The 17,979-nt window shown below is 44.2% G+C and overlaps 1 protein-coding gene across 1 annotated transcript in view; it reads left to right on the forward strand.

The window, feature by feature from the left end:
- Positions 1-15,888, forward strand: part of UPK1B (uroplakin 1B) — a 28,028-nt gene extending 12,140 nt beyond the window's left edge. Inside the window, exons 3-8 of the mRNA XM_004436548.3 lie at positions 707-907; positions 3,188-3,262; positions 4,172-4,294; positions 6,510-6,689; positions 11,414-11,497; positions 15,001-15,888. Coding sequence (XP_004436605.2) covers positions 707-907; positions 3,188-3,262; positions 4,172-4,294; positions 6,510-6,689; positions 11,414-11,497; positions 15,001-15,051 — 714 coding nt within the window. The 3' untranslated portion in view covers positions 15,052-15,888. The remainder of the gene's footprint in view (positions 1-706; positions 908-3,187; positions 3,263-4,171; positions 4,295-6,509; positions 6,690-11,413; positions 11,498-15,000) is intronic.
- The last annotated feature ends 2,091 nt before the right edge of the window (positions 15,889-17,979 follow it).

Raw genomic sequence — 17,979 nt, forward strand, 5'->3', positions numbered from 1 at the left:
CTTTCCTATTTCACCTTGGTTTGATTTCCTTGGGACTCTGCTGTTAACGCTACTGGGGACAGATATTTGCATCTTCTTGTTCTCCTCATACAGAGGCCAGTACCAGGCTGTGAGAGTGGCTCAGAGGCCAAGGTGTGTGGTGAGAGAGCACCTAGGAGTCAGGATCGCTGGCTCTTCACCCAGCTCTGCCTCTGACTCCATGTGACTCTGGACTAGTCACTACCTTTCAGGGCCGAGATCCCTCATCTATAAAATACAGGGGGTGGGAAAGATAACCACCAAGGTTCCTTCCAGCTCTAACATCCAGTGTCCAGTGGTTCTCTGGCACTGATAAATATGACCAGCACCAGTTTAAATATTACAATCCAGGAATTTGGGCAATGGGCAGTGGGAGTAGGGTGGGAAATTACCTTCATACAACAAGACATTGTTTGAGTGGTTCATGCCCCAAGGACTTCTAGATGGTCTGAAATTGTCTGGATCTTTTACCAAATAGCAATAAGACAGAGTGACAGGTGGAAGGAGGCATGTAACTAATTAGTAGGTGGAAGGAGCTATTTGATTTCCTGGCAACAGGGTTTAAGTCACTTGCTTAGAGCCTATGCAGGGGATGGAGTTAGTCTCTCTTCCCCACCCCCCTTCTCCACCCGCTTTCCCAGTGCTGCTTTCCTGGCCACCAGCCTGACAGAACCCTCTCTGCCCCCAGATGTGTGGCATCGCTCTGACCGCAGAGTGCATCTTCTTTGTATCTGATCAACACAGCCTCTACCCGCTGCTTGAAGCCACCGACAATGATGACATCTATGGGGCAGCCTGGATTGGCATGTTTGTTGGCATCTGCCTCTTCTGCCTGTCCATTCTAAGCATTGTAGGCATCATGAAGTCCAACAGGAAAATTCTTCTGGCGGTGAGACCTTAAAACTTTCTATAGTTGTCTCCTGGACCAATTTTGATGGATTGTTTTTCTTCCCTGAGCACTATGCTTTGGCTTTCAGTGGGGTAGGTGGGAGCAGAGAGTGCCAGGTGAGGAGCAAGGAGGGGAAGGTTCTCCCTGGAGTGAAGCTTGTCCATGTGGGGGCCAGGGTGCCCTCCATTATTGCAAGTCCAGGAGATTCCAGTACAGAGGACCCAAAGGGAAGACACCTGGGGTGGGGGGTGCTTTTTGAGTATTTTCCAGATCTTTGCTTCTCCCACTGGTGTCTGGATGCACCCAACAGGTCCAGCCAGGAACTACGTAGGCCAAAGGAGAGACAGAGTGAGAACTCTATAATTAGATTTTTTCTCTTGACAATAAGTAGTTTAAAATATTATTTGACTATTACTCAGGCATTGATATATTAGGAAGTAAAATACAAAATATGCATGAATTTTTAAGAGAAAGCATGAGCCTTTTCAGACATATTTGAGCCCAAGGCCGATGATTTTGTATGATGAACTGCGCTTCCCATATTACGCATTCGCTCTGCTCTTCAGCGCCCCTAGGACAACTCGATGCACACCACTGTAGAGAGCAATGTCAGCTCCCACCTGCCTGTGGAGGCTCTAACTCTGTGCACTAGAGGGGCTTCTGCCCCAAGTCACAACGGCAAGGCCATGCCCTGCCTATTTGCAGCCAGCAGAGCTAAGAGCCCTCAAGTGTTGGGTCTAGACCTCTACTCTCTGGCCCCATGCTCAGGACAGCAGTTTCTCACACAGTGAAGGGTTCCTACCCCCACTCCCCACCCTCAAATAACTCTCCTACCCAAATGCTGCAGGACCTGAGTTCCACCTTTAAGGAACGAGTCGAGCAACTTAAGGTGCTGGTTGGCTTACTTTTCCTGTGGTCTGACCTTGTCCTGGCACCCAGGGAATGCAGAACTGTGACATTCTCTGCTTCCTTAGTGCGAGTTACTTCCAGGGCAAAAGCACCCATTTTTGCAGGGTGGGGCAAGGAGTGCAGGGAAAGGGAGAGGAGGGGCAGGTGTCCCTAGAGACGAGCTTCACCTGCATCCCGGTCTCAATTTGGGCCAACATGTCTGCCTGACAGCCAGGAGAACTCAGCTGGGAGGGAACCTTCATCACCGTGCCCCCCAAAAAAGGAGCAGAGAACCCTCTAAGGGGCTGACAGAGAAACACCTGCACCCCATGCCTCCTTTCCGGAATGTCTCTAAGGGGTTCCTGAGCCTCTTTAAGGGGAGCCAGCAAAGCTCTTGACAAAGAACAAGGCAGTAGCTAAGACGGCAGGGGTGGTAATATTTGAGGCCTTGGAGGATGCTCCTGCTGTTAAGGGGCCAAAGCCTTTTTGTGGGCTGAGTGGTTAGGGCTGCAAAGGGTCTTGCTCAGAGAACCCCCCAGCCCAGGGAGGGAGAACAATCTTCCCTGCCCTCCCTCACTGACTGCAGAGCCCCTTCCCCAGAAGACCAAAGGCCAAAAGCATATGGGCAAGGCTGAGGAATGCAAAGACAGAACGCTTGCAAACAGTCCCCATCCCAGATTCAGAGGCCATTGGTTGTTCAGATATTTTCCAGCCATAAATAGGGGCGGTGTGGTGTAGAGGCATCCTGTGCACTCACACACGCTCACACACATATACACACACACCAACAACAACAACAACACACAATGAGCTCTGTTTCACTCACCTGACCTGATACAACTGAACAGGTGAGGGATCAGAGAAGAATGCCAGTGAAGAGCTGTGTACCTGGAGGCTGGCCATTCCTCTCTGATGAGACTGGGCACCGTCAGGAGGGACAATGGATATTGAATACAGTCCAGTTCATCTTTTTCTGACCTCTGTAATTCAGTAAACCATAAAGAAAATTTCTACTAGTGAGAGGGGATTGATTTGAGGCTCTACATAATGTCTGATACACTAAGACCCTTGCCAGCCGTTGAACAAACACACACACACACACACATATATCAGTTCACCCTTTTGGATTTGTTTTTCCCAGTTAAAATAGAAATACAGGATACTGGGCTGAGAAAGCCCTGTATTCAATGGTCATTTGTTCTCTGGGAAAAGGAGAGAATTGAGCTGATTATACCCACTGCCAAGTCTTGCTCGAAGCAGCAGATCAATGAGTGTTTGTTGAATAACTACATGAATGGATGGTTATATTTAGAATAATGTGCTGAAAAAAACATTAAAAAAATCTCTCTGGAAGCAAATGTCATTCTCTTATTTCATTTGTTTCTCTTCTAGTATTTCATTCTGATGTTTATCGTATACGGCTTTGAAGTGGCATCTTGTATCACAGCAGCAACACAACGAGACTTTGTGAGTACAGTCTCAAAAAGCACAGAGCAAAAATGATCATATGAATCATCACTATCATCATCATAATATAGTAGCTGACATGTATTAAGCCCTTAGTCCATACCAGACACCCTAATACACACATTAATAATATATATATAATTTTACTTAACCTTTATAATAACCCTATGAAATAGATATTATCACTGTTGTCGTCCTAGAGATGCAAAAAATGAAACTTAAAAAAGTAAAGTAGGGCCGGCCCCGTGGCTTGGTGGTTAAGTGAGCACGCTCCACTGCTGGCGACCCGGGTTCGGATCCCGGGCTCGCACTGACGTGCTGCTTCTCTGGCCATGCTGAGGCCGCGTCCCACATACAGCAACTAGAAGGATGTGCAGCTGTGACACACAACTATCTACTGGGGCTTTGGGGGGAAAAATAAATAAATAAAATCTTTAAAAAAAAAAAAAAAAAAAAGTAAAGTAACTTGTCCAAAGTTACACAGCTGGTAAGTGAAAGAGAGAATCCTGAGTCAAGGCAGGGTGACTCCCAGGGCCCAAGCTTGTAACCTCCATGCTCTTCACCACTCCGCCATGGCCACTGGCCCTCCAATAGGATGATCAATAATCCACCATGTCTAAGACTTCCTCTCAATTCTGCATCCTGCTTTCTCTCCTTTCCTCCATTCCCTAGCCTAAGCCACCCTACAATGCCTGTCCACCCTGGTCTCACTGGGATTTCTTTGAAGGTGGGGGACTTCAGCCAACCAAAGCAGCCTCACACCCACCCTGCCCCTACTCAGTGCCTCTGAGCACAGTTTTACTCCAGGAGACAATGTTCAGTGCCCCCAGCAACAGGCCAAGCAAGGCACTTTACCTCCTTGGGGACTGGTGAGCTAACTCTCCCTCTTTGTTGCTCCTCCCACCATAGTTCACACGCAACCTCTTCTTGAAGCAGATGCTGGAGAGGTACCAAAACAACAGCCCTCCAAACAATGATGACCAATGGAAAAACAACGGAGTCACCAGAACCTGGGACAGGCTCATGCTCCAGGTAATGCCTGCGGTCTTAGGGAGATGCCATTTTGTACCTAAACCAGTGTCCAGAGGTGTATGTATGGTTGGGAGTGAAGTCAAAGTGTGGGGACCACAGCCTCCAAAGGGGTTTCCTTCAAAAAGAGGCTTGACAAAGCAAGTTCATCTATTCCTCTTATGGCAGGGGGCGTGGGGTGTACACATGACTCAGTGGGACCCCTAGATCTATATTTTATTTCAAGACATGATGCTGATTAGCTTCCATTTATAAGGATAACGACAGTGTCAAGAAATTTATATTAATCACACACTCTGCCTCTTAGAACTCAGGCATTACTTACATTAGAAGAAAAATGGTGCCTCCTCTGCCCCACAGTGAACTCAAGTGGCAGTTATTGTCTATTCTGCTTTTTTAGTACCTTTTCACACCTCCTATGGGCTAGTCCTGCTAAAGACTATGGGCTCTGACTTGATTTGATCACCTGGTTTTCTCTAACTGGAAATCATACCTTATATCCAAGTTTACTTCAAATACCATCAAAAGTCCAAGTCTGTCAGAATATTCACTATCATCCCTACATTGTTATATGTATATAGATTCTTTTCCCCTACATAAGCCCTGATCTGACCCAACTCTCACACAGCCCCCTACTTCCCCTCCCCACCCCACCACCACCGTTCCAGTCTGTCATCAGCCAACTCCCTTACAACCTCCACCTGTTCTTTGAACTCTCTCTTTACCCTCTATCTTCTATACTTTCTTCATTTATTCTAATATTCCCATTCCAATATTTTTTTTTACCCCATTTGGACCTCCAATTCATTGGCCACTTTCTATCGCTCTTCTGACTATAGGTCAAGCATATTTTCCGCTCTGTTAGCAAGATCTAAACTCTTCAAATGAAAATGTGCATGCTCACACATCTGTTTGTTTGGTTGGTTTTTTATTGAAGTATAGTTGACATACAATATTGTATTAGTTTCAAGTGTACAATGTAGTGATTTGACATTTATTTACATTACAAAATGATGACCCTGATAAGACTAATAACCATCTGTCATCATACAAAGCTATTACAATATCATTGGCTATATTCCCTATGCTGTACATTACATCCCCATGACCTATTTAAGTTTGTACCCCTTAATCCCCTTCACCCATTTCACCCTTCCCCCCTCAACCCCCTCCTCTGTGGCAAACACCAGTTTGAATGTTCACACATTTGAAAAATCTACTTACCAACTTTTTAAACCCAAGTCTGAAATAAGCCTGGCTCAAACTTAACCATTTTTCCCCAAAATGCTCTGGTCAAAATACAGGATGATTATTTCCTTTGGTGAGATATTTTCATAATCCGGTGGCAAAATAGGACATGCTTTTAAGACAGTTGACTTATCATCAAGTTTGCTTGGATATATTTATTCTAAAAGTTGAGAGATGCCCATAGTTTTAATTTCTTCCCTTGAAACATTTCAGCAAAATTTGTAAAAAGGAAGGAAAGTGATATGAATTGTGTTTTATCCTGTATCCTCAATTCTGTCCAAAGTGTAACGAGTTAGCTATGTGTTCATTGATTTTCCTTGTCCTTGTGGAGGCATAGCTCTGTGCCACCAGGTTTTGGTTATTTTTTTCCAGTTTATTTTCTCCCATTATAAAAGTAATACATAATTATTCTAGAAAATTAAAAATATAGAAAAGAAAAACAAGAAGAATCACTCATAATTTCTTCATCACTAAAAATTTTAATTTTCTGGTTCTCAATTTGCTCATATGTAATATTAGAATAATTGTACTGCTTTCACATTGTAGTATCAAGATGCTAGTATTAATTATTAGTATTTATTAAGGTTTACTATGGCCAGATGCTGTACTAGACACATTAAGTGTACTAGACGTGTTAAGTGTATTCACTAATTTAATCCTCACAACAACTCTATGAGGTAGGTACTATATTTATCCCAATTTTACTGTTAGGGAAAATGAGGCATGGAGAGTTTAACTTGTCAAAGGCTACAGAGCTCATTAATCGCTAGTAAAGTAATAAATGTAAAAGTATTTTGCAAACTCCGAAATGTAAGTTATCAGTATTTTCCGTTCTCCTTTGGGGATTTTTAGTAAACGTAAGATGTGGTACACTTTCCATATCTTCTTTCTCCATAAAATCTCAGTTGCTACATTGATGGCTCTAGCAAGGACTGTGGAAGAGAATTTTGTGTCTCTCCTCTGCTGACAGGACAATTGCTGTGGTGTCAACGGTCCATCAGACTGGCAGAAATACACGTCAGCCTTCCGGACCGAGAATAACGACGCTGACTATCCCTGGCCTCGTCAGTGCTGTGTTATGAGCAATCTTAAAGAACCTCTCAACCTGGAGGCCTGCAAACTCGGAGTGCCTGGTTATTATCACAATCAGGTGAGTCCTCTCTCCTCCCAAGACCTGCCAGAAAGTTCCTGTGCTCTTCGTGAGGAAAATACTGGTTAACTGTAGGTAATAGTCTCTTGGTAAGAAATTCTGCATCTTTTTTCCTAAAACTCCTGTAAACTATTTCCTTCTCTGTTAGTAACATGTGAATGCTAATCTAGGGCTGATCTGGGAAAATTTACATTTTAATAAAGTTAACAGAACATGAGAATGCAACAGCAAAATCCAACTTTGTTTAAATGAAAAATATTTGTACAATGTATAGAATTAGTATTTCAAAAACTATTTACATTAAACAACGATTTGCTCTATTTTTGCAAAATGTAAATTGGAAGGGATGAAATACAAAGAGAACATTTTGCCAGTTCCAAAGCAATGGGAATTTCTGAGGGTAAATGCAGTAATTATACGTCCACATTCCTTATTCAGTGACAATACAGAATAATCTTAATAAAACATTAGATTGGTGATTTGGGTAGAAGGTAGTTTACATACAGATGGTTTTTGAAAAAGAGTTTCCAGCCTAATGAGTATGATACGATGATCATGAAAACTGACATTTATTGAGTATTTACTGAAAGCCAGACACTGTTCCAAGTGCTCAGAGGAAGGTGCCAGTAGGATCCCTATCTTATGGATAAGGAATTGAAATATAGAGATGCTAATAAGTACCTTGGCCAAGGTCAGCCAGCTAGTAAAGGGTAGAGTCAGGATTCAAACACTAGCAATCTGGCGCCAGAGCCCAGACTCTAAGCCAAGAAAGAACTTGGTAATATTCCCGAAAAGCCCAGCAGAGAATCCCTATATACTTGGGGTCAGCCTCTGACATGCTGTACACTGCTCTGTGAGTTACCACTTGGAGGACAGCGAGTCGTGTGCCAGTTCATTCAATAATTGAGAAATGTCGGACTCTTTAGTCTTGGAGTAAATGATAGAACCTGCACTTTCAGAATGGAGGACACTGCACTGCCAATCATCCTGCCACACCTGGAAGGGGGCCTGGACTTGGGTTGGTTGCATTTACCCAGAAAAGAAATGGGAGTGGTATAGATTATTTTGCAGCGTCGTTCAAAGCAACCCTCATTTAGCTTTTCAGCAACATTGTTTTGGCATCATTTTAATCATTTATATTCAGACTGCTATAAAATTAAATTCATTGCCTATAATCACAATATACAATATAATGATCACTCTCAGGAGTAATAAAATGCTTTCGATATTTCAACACTGGAACTGGCCCATGCAGACATATCTTGATTGGATTGTAATTGCATACAAACTGTCATCTCTTTGAAAGAGACAAAAAAGGATGTTTACCCTCAGATAATCAGTTAATCTCTCAGCAACACTATTTTCCCTAGCACATATAACATTCCAGTAATGAAGGAGCTCCACACCTGTTTTGACAACCCTGCTAATGTCCTCCCTTACAGTCCCTTGGCCTCACTTTGTCCTTAACATTTCCACCTCCACTGCCCACCAACTGCACCACAACTACAAACTCCTCATCACTCAACTCCACTCCCCGACCAAATTCCTGAATCCTGAAATTCCTCTCCCTGTCTCTGACTCCCTGTGCTACTTCCTTCTCAATCTCACTCATTCTTCACCTTCATAATCTCTTTTCTATTAATCCTTTCCAATTCTCCCTACCCTAGTCCCCCAGATTCTTACACACTACCATTCTCTCTGAGTTACAGGTCCTGCTAATTCTGCTCTAGCAATCCTTTTCCACAAAGCAAAATATGCCACCCCACTACCTCATCTACTTTACTTCTTTTATTGCAGTTGACCTCTTGAACTATGTTATAGTTATTTGTTCACAAGTCTATTTTTTCTATAAGTCTCCTTGAGGGCCGTGCATTATTCAGTTCTATATCTTCAATACTTAACATAATGCGTGGCACAAAGCAGGCATGGATAAAATGAAGAGGTGAATGGCTCTCTTTTTCACATGCATATTGTAGCTTTTCAAGATCTACATCATACAACTGAAGGTTAACAAAATTAGAGAAGTCATCATAAGTGTGGTAATAATAGAAATCAACCAGAAATTCACATAGCATATCGGATGCAAGCATGGGCATTCTTACATCATGGTCCATCTGTCCCAGAAATGCTATGTGCAGATTCTGATCACTGCACCTCAAGAACATTATGGAATGAAGGAGGATCAAGTTAAGCGAGGCTACAATGGTGAAAAGGCATCATGAAGGGCCTGCCCGCTGGCGTAGGGGTTAAGTGCATTTGCTCCACTTCAGCAGCCCGGAGTTCGCAGGTTCGGAGACCAGGCACAGACAGACACACTGCTTGTCAAGCCATGCTCTGGCGGCGTCCCATATAAAGTAGGGGAAGATTGGCAACGGATGTTAGCCCAGGGCTAATCTTCCTCAAACACACACACAAAAAAGACCATCATGAAAGGCACTAAATGAGAAGAGGTGAAAAAACTGGCTGTGTGAGCTCCATGAGGGCAAAAACCATTTCTATCCTGTCACAGCTGAATGTGTAGCCCAGTCCTGGCACCTAGCATAAGTGGCCTTTTGTACATATTACTGGACAAATGACTACCTCCCAGGATTGTCAGGAGGATCAAGTGAGTAATGGATATAGGAGGGTTTGTGAACCATCAAGTGTGTCACTTATGACACTGTTGTAACCATTACTTCATATCACATTCCATTCACCCTGTCAACGTCGATTAGGTGGTTACTTTGTGCCAGGCACTTTGTGCCAACACTTGTTCTAGGTTCTAGAGATTCAACAAAGAGCAAGATAAACCCCTACCCTTGTAGAGCTTGCACTGTAATATGGGAGACAGACAACAAATAAGTTACCAAACAAATACATGATAATTCCAGGTAGTGATAAATGCCATGAGCAGAAATAAAGCAGGAGAAGTACATGGAGAATGATGGGGCAACGGGTATTTTTCTCTATGGTTGTTGGGAAAGGCTTTGTTGAGATGATTTTTGCAGAGTTCTGAACTAAGTGAGGAAAGGAGATCCTGGAAGATTGGTGAAGAGAGTTCTAAACAAGGGAAGCAGCAAGTGCCAAGGCCCTGAGGTGGGAGCACTCTTAGCTTTTTGGAAGAACATCAAGGAGATCAGTATGGCATGACAAGAATGAGTGAAGGAGGAGCAGAAGGCAAGGATGGATCCAGATTTCATAGGGCCTGAAGCTTATAAAATTTGTAGGGAGGGTTCTTCCTTAGGAAAAACAATTAAAAATATGCATATAAAATTAGGCACAGGACCTTGAAATGGTCTTGCAGGTAAGGAGTTCTGAAGCTTAAGCTCATTAGCTTTACAGTGAGACAGCCTCTGGTAGTGGAATCTAGGGTCATAGAGAGAGGGAGAGCCATATCAGACAGGACCTCACAGGCTGTTGTGAAGACTTAGAACTTCATTTTAAGCGTGGTGGGAAGCCATTGTTTTGGAGCAGGAATGTGAAGTGATTGATTTATGTTTTACAAGGATCCCCCTGGCACTGTATGAAAACTAATAGGGTGCCAAGAGTGAACTCAGGCCTCAGGGAGACCAGTTAGGAGGCTATTGTAGCAATCCTGGAGTGAAGCCGTGGTGGACGAAGGTGGTTGCAGGAGGTAATAATGTTTGGATTTGAGATGTATTTTAAAAGTAGACCCAAAAGGTTTTGCATAAGTATTTGATGTTGGATAAGAGAAGAACAGTTAAGGATAACTCTAAAATTTTCCGTTCAGGTATCTAGGTGAATGGAGGTGCCTGTAACTTAGATGGAGAAGAGTAAATGGGAGAGAAATCAAGGCATATGCAGCAAAGGCAGGGCATGTAAGTGGATTAACAGGGGACTGGGGCAGATCAGAAAGGACAGAACCTCAAGTGGCCACCTGTAGCCCTGGGTGGGGCCTCAACTTCAGGCTCAGCCTTTCAAGGTCATTTCCCTCTGGACTTCAATGGTTCATGAAAGCAGTCTGGGTATTGCATTTCCTAGGCATTCCTGTGATTCCCAGGGCTTTAGTAGAGGTCACTCAGACGGCAGAGGGCAGGTCTAGCCCTGCATGTGTGTATCACTCCAGCCCTTTGCATAATGAGTAGAACAGAGCGTGCCACGTATAAACACTTACTGGATCATGCATGAATGAATGATCCGATGATTAAAAAATGAATCACTCTTTTGCATGCACATTATGGCTCTTCAAAGTCTCACTAGAATCCAATAGAGATACATTGAAATATGATGTCCAATGAAAATTTAGAAAGCATGGCATAGGGGTTCCTTTAATGATAAAAGAAAAAAAGCCTCTGGTTTTCATAGACTGGAAGCACTTTTATTTAAAAATAAACAAATCAAAAAGTAACTCTGCCCTCAAACAAATCACCAATAAAATCTTTGGGGAGAAAAAAAATTCAAATTTTACTAAGAATACTTTACATTGTCCATGGTATTCAATAAAAAAAATGTTATGCTGAAATAGCAGCACCTCTATTAGTTAGATTGAATGATAAAGACACGAATAAATGTGATATCGAATAGTTGTTCAACAGGGTTATTTCTATTCCCTCAACAAAGCACAGTTCATACCTGGCTGTCCAGGGGGATGTAGAAATAGCCTGGTTATGGGAAACGGGACTTGGACTGGCATTGATTCAAATAGCAATCAGCTTTCCGCCCCATCTCTAACATCTTTTGTTCTGGTTCCTCTCGCACCGATGGGGAACTGCCACCACCTCCAGGGCTGCTATGAACTCATCTCCGGACCAATGAACCGACATGCCTGGGGGGTTGCCTGGTTTGGATTTGCCATTCTCTGCTGGACTGTGAGTATTTCCTGGCACCTGTTGTATTTCTGAGAAGATAATGATAAGGAGAAAGCTTGAGATTGCCCGTTGGTTAGCCCAACCACACTCAGACCTGAGGACTAGTCAGGAAGCTGCTGGCACCAGAGCAAGGGCGGTGGGTTCCCTGGGGAGGTGGGGAGTTAACTTCCTCTACCAGGGGAAGGATGTGCCCTGCTAACCAGGTCCTTCTTCTGGCGGACTGGGATGCACCTGCCTGCTCCTCCGGCTCTCCAGATCCCATTCATTCATTACAATTAGATATCAAAGACTGTCGTCTACCTAGGTGGCTCCTGCCTGACACTAATCTGCCTCGCTCCTTCCAAAGAGCTGCCTTCACCAATCTCACCTTGTCCTTCTAGAAGCCCACTCTATCTGATGTGCGTGCAGCAAGAGGGTAGGCCGGGGGTCTCAGCCTGCTTGCGCATTAAAACCTCCCAGGGGAGCTTGGGGGAAAAGAGCATGCCGGGACCCCAACCACTGAGATTTTGATTCAGCTGAGCTGGGGGTAAGACCTAGACATTTTTTTTTAATTTTCCAGATGATTCTAATTTGCTGTCAGGATTAAGAGCCATTGCATTTGGGAAGCAGTCCCAAACTTTGGTTTCAGAACCCTGTTACACTCTCAAAAATTACTGAGGACTCCAAAAAGCTTCTGTCTATGGGGCTGTATCTACTGATATTTACCCCATTGGAAATTAACAGAGAATTATTTTAAATACTTATTAATTCAGTTGAAATAACAATAATAAACCAATTACATGTTAAAATTAACAATATATTTTTTGTGGAAAAAGTGACTATTTTCCAAAACAAAAAAACACTGAGAAAAGTGTCCTTGTTTTACATTTTATCTCTTCAATGTGTGGCTTTCATAGAAGACAGCTGGGTTCTCATATTTGCTTCTTTATTTAATCTGTTATAATATGTTGCTTAGGTTGAAGAATTTGAAGAAAATCCATCCTCACACTGATATGTAGTTGAAAAAACCAGGAATGTTTGGGTAGCTTTATTTAAAGATAATTGTGAATAATCTTTTTTGACACTACACAAAACTTGACAAGTAGTAGTTTCCTTTTTTTTTTTTTTTAAGATTTTATTTATTTATTTTCCCCCCAAAGCCCTAGTGGATAGTTGTATGTCATAGCTGCACATCCTTCTAGTTTCTGTATGTGGGACGCGGCCTCAGCATGGCCAGAGAAGCAGTGCGTCGGTGCGCGCCCGGGATCCGAACCCGGGCCGCCAGCAGCGGAGTGCGAGCACTTAACCGCTAAGCCACGGCGCCGGCCCAAGTAGTAGTTTCTTAAAGGTTAGCTGCAAAAAGGAATCTGAAACTATGTTAATGAACTTTTCAGACTCTATTACATTAAAATACATTACATTGGTTTATCTGGCAGTTTGCATAAATCTTTTACCCATTCATGATTTTATAACATTGTGCATTGATTATTTGGGAAAACATTGGTTCACTGTGTTATGCAGATCTTCCAAATGTTGGGTGATTTCTTTATACAATACCAAGAAATCACATGTGAAAAGACTTGACACATTGGGAGGCTATCAAGCTCATCATGACAGATACAAGTTTTCTGACTTTTGCTTAACTTCTCAAATTTATTACTGGCAACAAATATTGTCAGTTGCTTTCCCTGAAGTGATAGACTCACTTCGTAAGTTTTCTAGAAAATGTCTGCCAAACACCCAATCTGAATAACCATAGCTTGTCTGTTAGTCATTTTTTCAAGTAAAAATGGTGTTTCATGAAAAACTGTCTGGTTCAGTGCACAACTCAATCACGCAAGTGCTTTTCCTCAGGACAACCATCATGTTTCAGTAGGCAATAAAACTGCCTTATGCACACTTCCTTTCTGGTGTACAGAATGTTAAAAAGATGTGTACTCAAAGGTAAACATTTAATAAAATTGGTAATTCTTACTGCTTCATCAAGGACAATCTCAAGTAAAACTGGCATTTTTTTTTTTACTGCAAGTGCCTGGCAGTGGAGAATACAATGACGACTGACACGGGTTCATGCTCTGCCTTGAGTCTTGCTAAGATGCCAACAGCTTACCCTGCAGTGCTTTTGCACCATCAGTGAAACAGTGAAAAGGGAAATAAAGTCTTAATATTGTTATGCGAATAGTCTTGACATCATGGACCCCTGAAGGGGTCCCTCGGATGTCTGCGCCCCTCACATTAAGAGATGCTAGGTTGAGGCGTGAGAAACTGGGAGAGGCAGGAAGAGAAAATCAACTCCATCGAGAAGTCTTCTATGATCCCTCAATCCACCCTCCTAGGAACTCCCGCCACACCCTGCACACACCTCTGTCACTGTCACTCCACTATGAGGTCTGTGTCTCTGCCAAACGCCTGGGTATAGCTGCCGTTTGTATCCCCAGTGCCTAGCAGAGCACAGAGTCAGTGCTCGATAATTTGTTGAACGATGAAAAATGGTAACAGTGACGTTTCTATTCATGCCATGCTAGCAGGAACTGTGGGATGATGTTTAAAGGCTTTGGAGAATTTAGAACTGCAGACCAGATGAAACCCTTGGTATTGAACCCTTGATACTTCCACAAGCACCAAATGGACTCTGGGTCTAGCAAGTCCCCTTGAAATTCAGAAGAGGGAAGGGAAGTGAACTAAATGGATTGAGGGCCTGCTATGGACAGGACGTCATGTCAAATACTTTTAACATTAAATCCACCCAATGGTAGCGAGGTAGGTAGCCAGTCTCCTTGGCTCAGTTACTTATCTTCTCTGTGCCTCAGTTTCTTCATAGGGTTTTGGAAGCGTTAAATTGAGTTGTGTGTGTAGCACTCAGAACAGTGTCTGATGCATAGTAAGTTACCAATAAACATTAGACATTAGTATTATCATTATTTCATTCTCTCATTCAATCTTCTAACTCTGGGGTAGGTGAAGAAGATATTATTATCATTCCTTTACAGATGCAGGGAGTGAGTGGCAGATCTGCAACAGACCCCAGATATTCTAGCCCCTTGCCTGAGTCAAATGTCTTGAATTCTGTGATACATTCTCCAGGGGCAGCTGTTCCAGGTCACAAGCATTTTTAGGAAAAGAGGGAGTCCCAGGAGGTTCAACACTAGATGCAAGAAACTTATACCACAAATGGTGCATACTAGAAATAGGACTCCACTGGAGGGTAATTAGTCCTGATGGGAAGAAGAAAGAATTTCCCCAGGGGGCTAATATAGCACAGAAGGGAGAGGGGTACCCCAGCTGATGGGGAGTCTAGATGCAGATTGGGGTGGAGTAGGGGGACAGGGAAGTCACCTCTGAATGGCAGGATGGACTCAGTGTTACCTCTACCCTGTGATGTTGCTTAAAGCAAGATTACTCTTAAAAATCCAGTGTCACCTAAGCCTGAATGAACCTAACATCATTTTTTCCCCAAGTTTGAGATGTTTCTAAAACAATTCCGTATTTATTATTCTTTGTTTCTTTTCCCCCTTGTATTCTAGTTTTGGGTTCTCCTGGGTACCATGTTCTACTGGAGCAGAATTGAATATTAAGAATGAAGTGTCCTCACCACACCACCTTCCCCCAGCAACTCTGGATTTGGCGCTGGAACCACGCTGTCCTAATATTCCACATTTGTGCTCCACCGGAACATGTGCAATCTTGCTCAAATTACCCAGTCAGTCAGCATGGACTTCCTTTAGGCTCAGGCTCCTGAAATTCTCACCACTGGTGTTTTCGCCCTGGTCTAGGATTCTGCAACATTTTATAGACTGTGGGAAGGGAAGAATTTACAAAGTAGAGAATGACTACTCCCATCCCTGTTTATTTTTAATTTGGGAGCGTACAGACATTCTAGAGGAACCCGTGTTCTCAGAGCAAGCCAAGTCTGTATTTGGAAGCACATCTGCCTGTACTTCTCACTGCTTTCATTCCACTCAGTGTTGTCCCGGTGAGAGAATTAAGGAAAAGGTGCTGAAATACATCTTTGCCTTTGTTCTGGTGCCTCCATCTACTGAGACTCAAGTGGTTCTCTTAACGCCACCTTGGGATCCTTTAATTCTCCAGGACAATACCCAATCTCAAGTTAACAATGATTGAAATTTCCTCTCAGATAATGCAGAGTGAAGTGTCTTTAGTAACCTCAGTTCTCCCGTTAATTAAAAGTGTGTGGACTTTTGGGGACAAAGTAGGGGCCTGTTATATATTTACCAGTCTCAGCCTGAAACCCCTTTCAAACAGGGGAGAAGCAAGCCAGCTATTAGATGGGTGATTTATGATGATTTTTGTTTCCTGTCAAAATATTTCTCTTCTGAGCTATGTTTCCATTTGTGGTTCTGAAGGAGATTCTCATAACTCAGCGTTTGTTTTCCTAGTCTTATAAATAAAGAGGGCTTTTAAATATGTTCACTTTCTTTTGTTTTTACTAGCGTCATAAATGGTGATATATGAAACCAACGAAACAGGTATTCCGACAGAAGAGCTTATTCGGCTGGTGGGGATTAAAGTTTAGGGGACAGAAAAGGCAATAGGGTGTGGTTTCCTGCTCGGTACTGGTACCGGGAACCCTGCTGTGCAGTTAAAGGGCTGGAGCTTCTACATTTACTTTTACTTTTCTGTCCTGCTCCACTCAGCCCAGAAGTGGTGACCGAGCTGCCGCTTCTCAAATCCTTTTCGTCCTGCAACGGAAGCATCTCTGACTCCAACTACTGAACTGTGTCCCCTATGAAGAAAACATACCTGTCACTGCAGGGTCCTATTCCCAGCCAACTCAGTCACAGAGAATACCCTGATCCCATGCCCCTGACCAGGCTCCTGTGAGTTAGGCTGAGCCCCTGGGCAGGAAGGGACCTGGGAGGAGGTGGGTGGATGGGCATGCCTCTCTATGCACCTAGTGGTAAAGCTGGGGCAGCAGCCTGATCCCTGATTCCCAGGATAGGGGGCCAAAGGCTCATGTCCTGATACACAACCAGCGTGCCCCTCCCCTGCCTCATCTTGTCTCTCCAGGACGGAGCTTGGGGTGTCAAGATAAATGACACCTGCGCTTGGTGGAGAAGGTTCTCTCTGTGGTCCGTTAGAAGAGAGGAGGCAAGGGAAGGAGCTTACTCTGGGCAAAGCTCTCTCCCATCTCCCTTTCCATACTCTTATGTATCCTGGTGCCTTCTTCTTCCACTGCTAACTAGGTTTTCCAGTGCTCTCCTGTGCTCCACCGGCTGAGCAAATCCTGCCCCAAACCCACTCCTGCCTTCCCCTCCAGGGCTTCATGCTCCAAAATTCTCTCTACCGGGGCCGGCCCGGTGGCGCAAGTAGTTAAGTGCACGCACTCCGCTGTGGGGGCCCAGGGTTCGCCGGTTCAGATCCCGGGCATGCACCGATGCACTGCTTGTCGAGCCATGCTGTGGCGGCGTCCCATATACAATAGAGGAAGATGAGCACAGATGTTAGCTCAGGGCCAGTCTTCCTCAGAAAAAAAGAGGAGGGTCGGCATCAGATGTTAGCTCAGGGCTGATCTTCCTCACAAAAAAAAAAAAGAAAATTCTCTCTACCTACAAAATTCCATTATCCTTGTGATTTGATCTCAGCTAAGTTAAGGGAAAGCCTTTTGCAAACTAATTTATACTAGTGAGTGACAACTAGTCCCCACTCTCTTAATCTTCTCTGCAGATTTTTCCTTGAGACCTGAAATTGATCTCCAGTTGGTGGAATCCAATGCAGCCGTGGGAGCGGGGGAAGGGCTATTGCGGGGCAAGATGGCCCACCGGCTGCTCCTTAAATCTTACCAGCCACAGGATCTTACCTGTACCAAGAAGTAACTAGAAAGAGAATGGGCCTTCAGTTAGCCCTTTCCCCTGACCCCCTCCCCAGCTAGCTTACTACCTGGATCCTCAGCCTCACCCTTCATAGAAAGTGCAAATTCCACCGTAGACGTGGACAGGCTCTGCTCCTCCCAAAACAAATAAGGCCCTGAACCCAGCACCCACTAATGTCTAGGCCCCCACAGAGGAGGACACACCTTCCAGCTGACACACCTTCCAGCTGACACAGACCCTGGCCTGAGGATTCCCCCGCGAAGAGTCCAGCCACTCAGGACTCCTGCCCTTCCTGCTGCAAGGATCTTCGGTTTAACCTCAGGGCAGTTTCTGCTCTGCCCAGTTCCTCCTTCCAGCCCTCTCCACTTCCCCGGAAGCCCAGCCTTCCCCTTTCTTCTGTCTCCTAGGACTGGAAGTAGGGGTCACAGTGAGACCCCCGCCACTGCTCAGGGTGAGGCCCAGGCCCAGCCTCACCAAAGCCACTGCCAGCCCCACCAGAGCAGGGAGGGGAAGGAGAGCAGAAGAGCCTGGCTCTGGGTTGCTGGCAGGCTGCTGGGCTCGAGACACGCCCAGACAAAACCATCTTGTGAAAACTTCCCACTGGTCCAACAGTTGGTCTGCCTGTTCATCAGGTGGGCAAAGAACAATTACGACCTAACACCAAAAATATGT

This window comes from Ceratotherium simum, chromosome 15 (genome assembly GCF_057802395.1).
Source record: "Ceratotherium simum simum isolate JZ-2026a chromosome 15, ASM5780239v1, whole genome shotgun sequence".
NCBI lineage: Eukaryota > Metazoa > Chordata > Mammalia > Perissodactyla > Rhinocerotidae > Ceratotherium > Ceratotherium simum.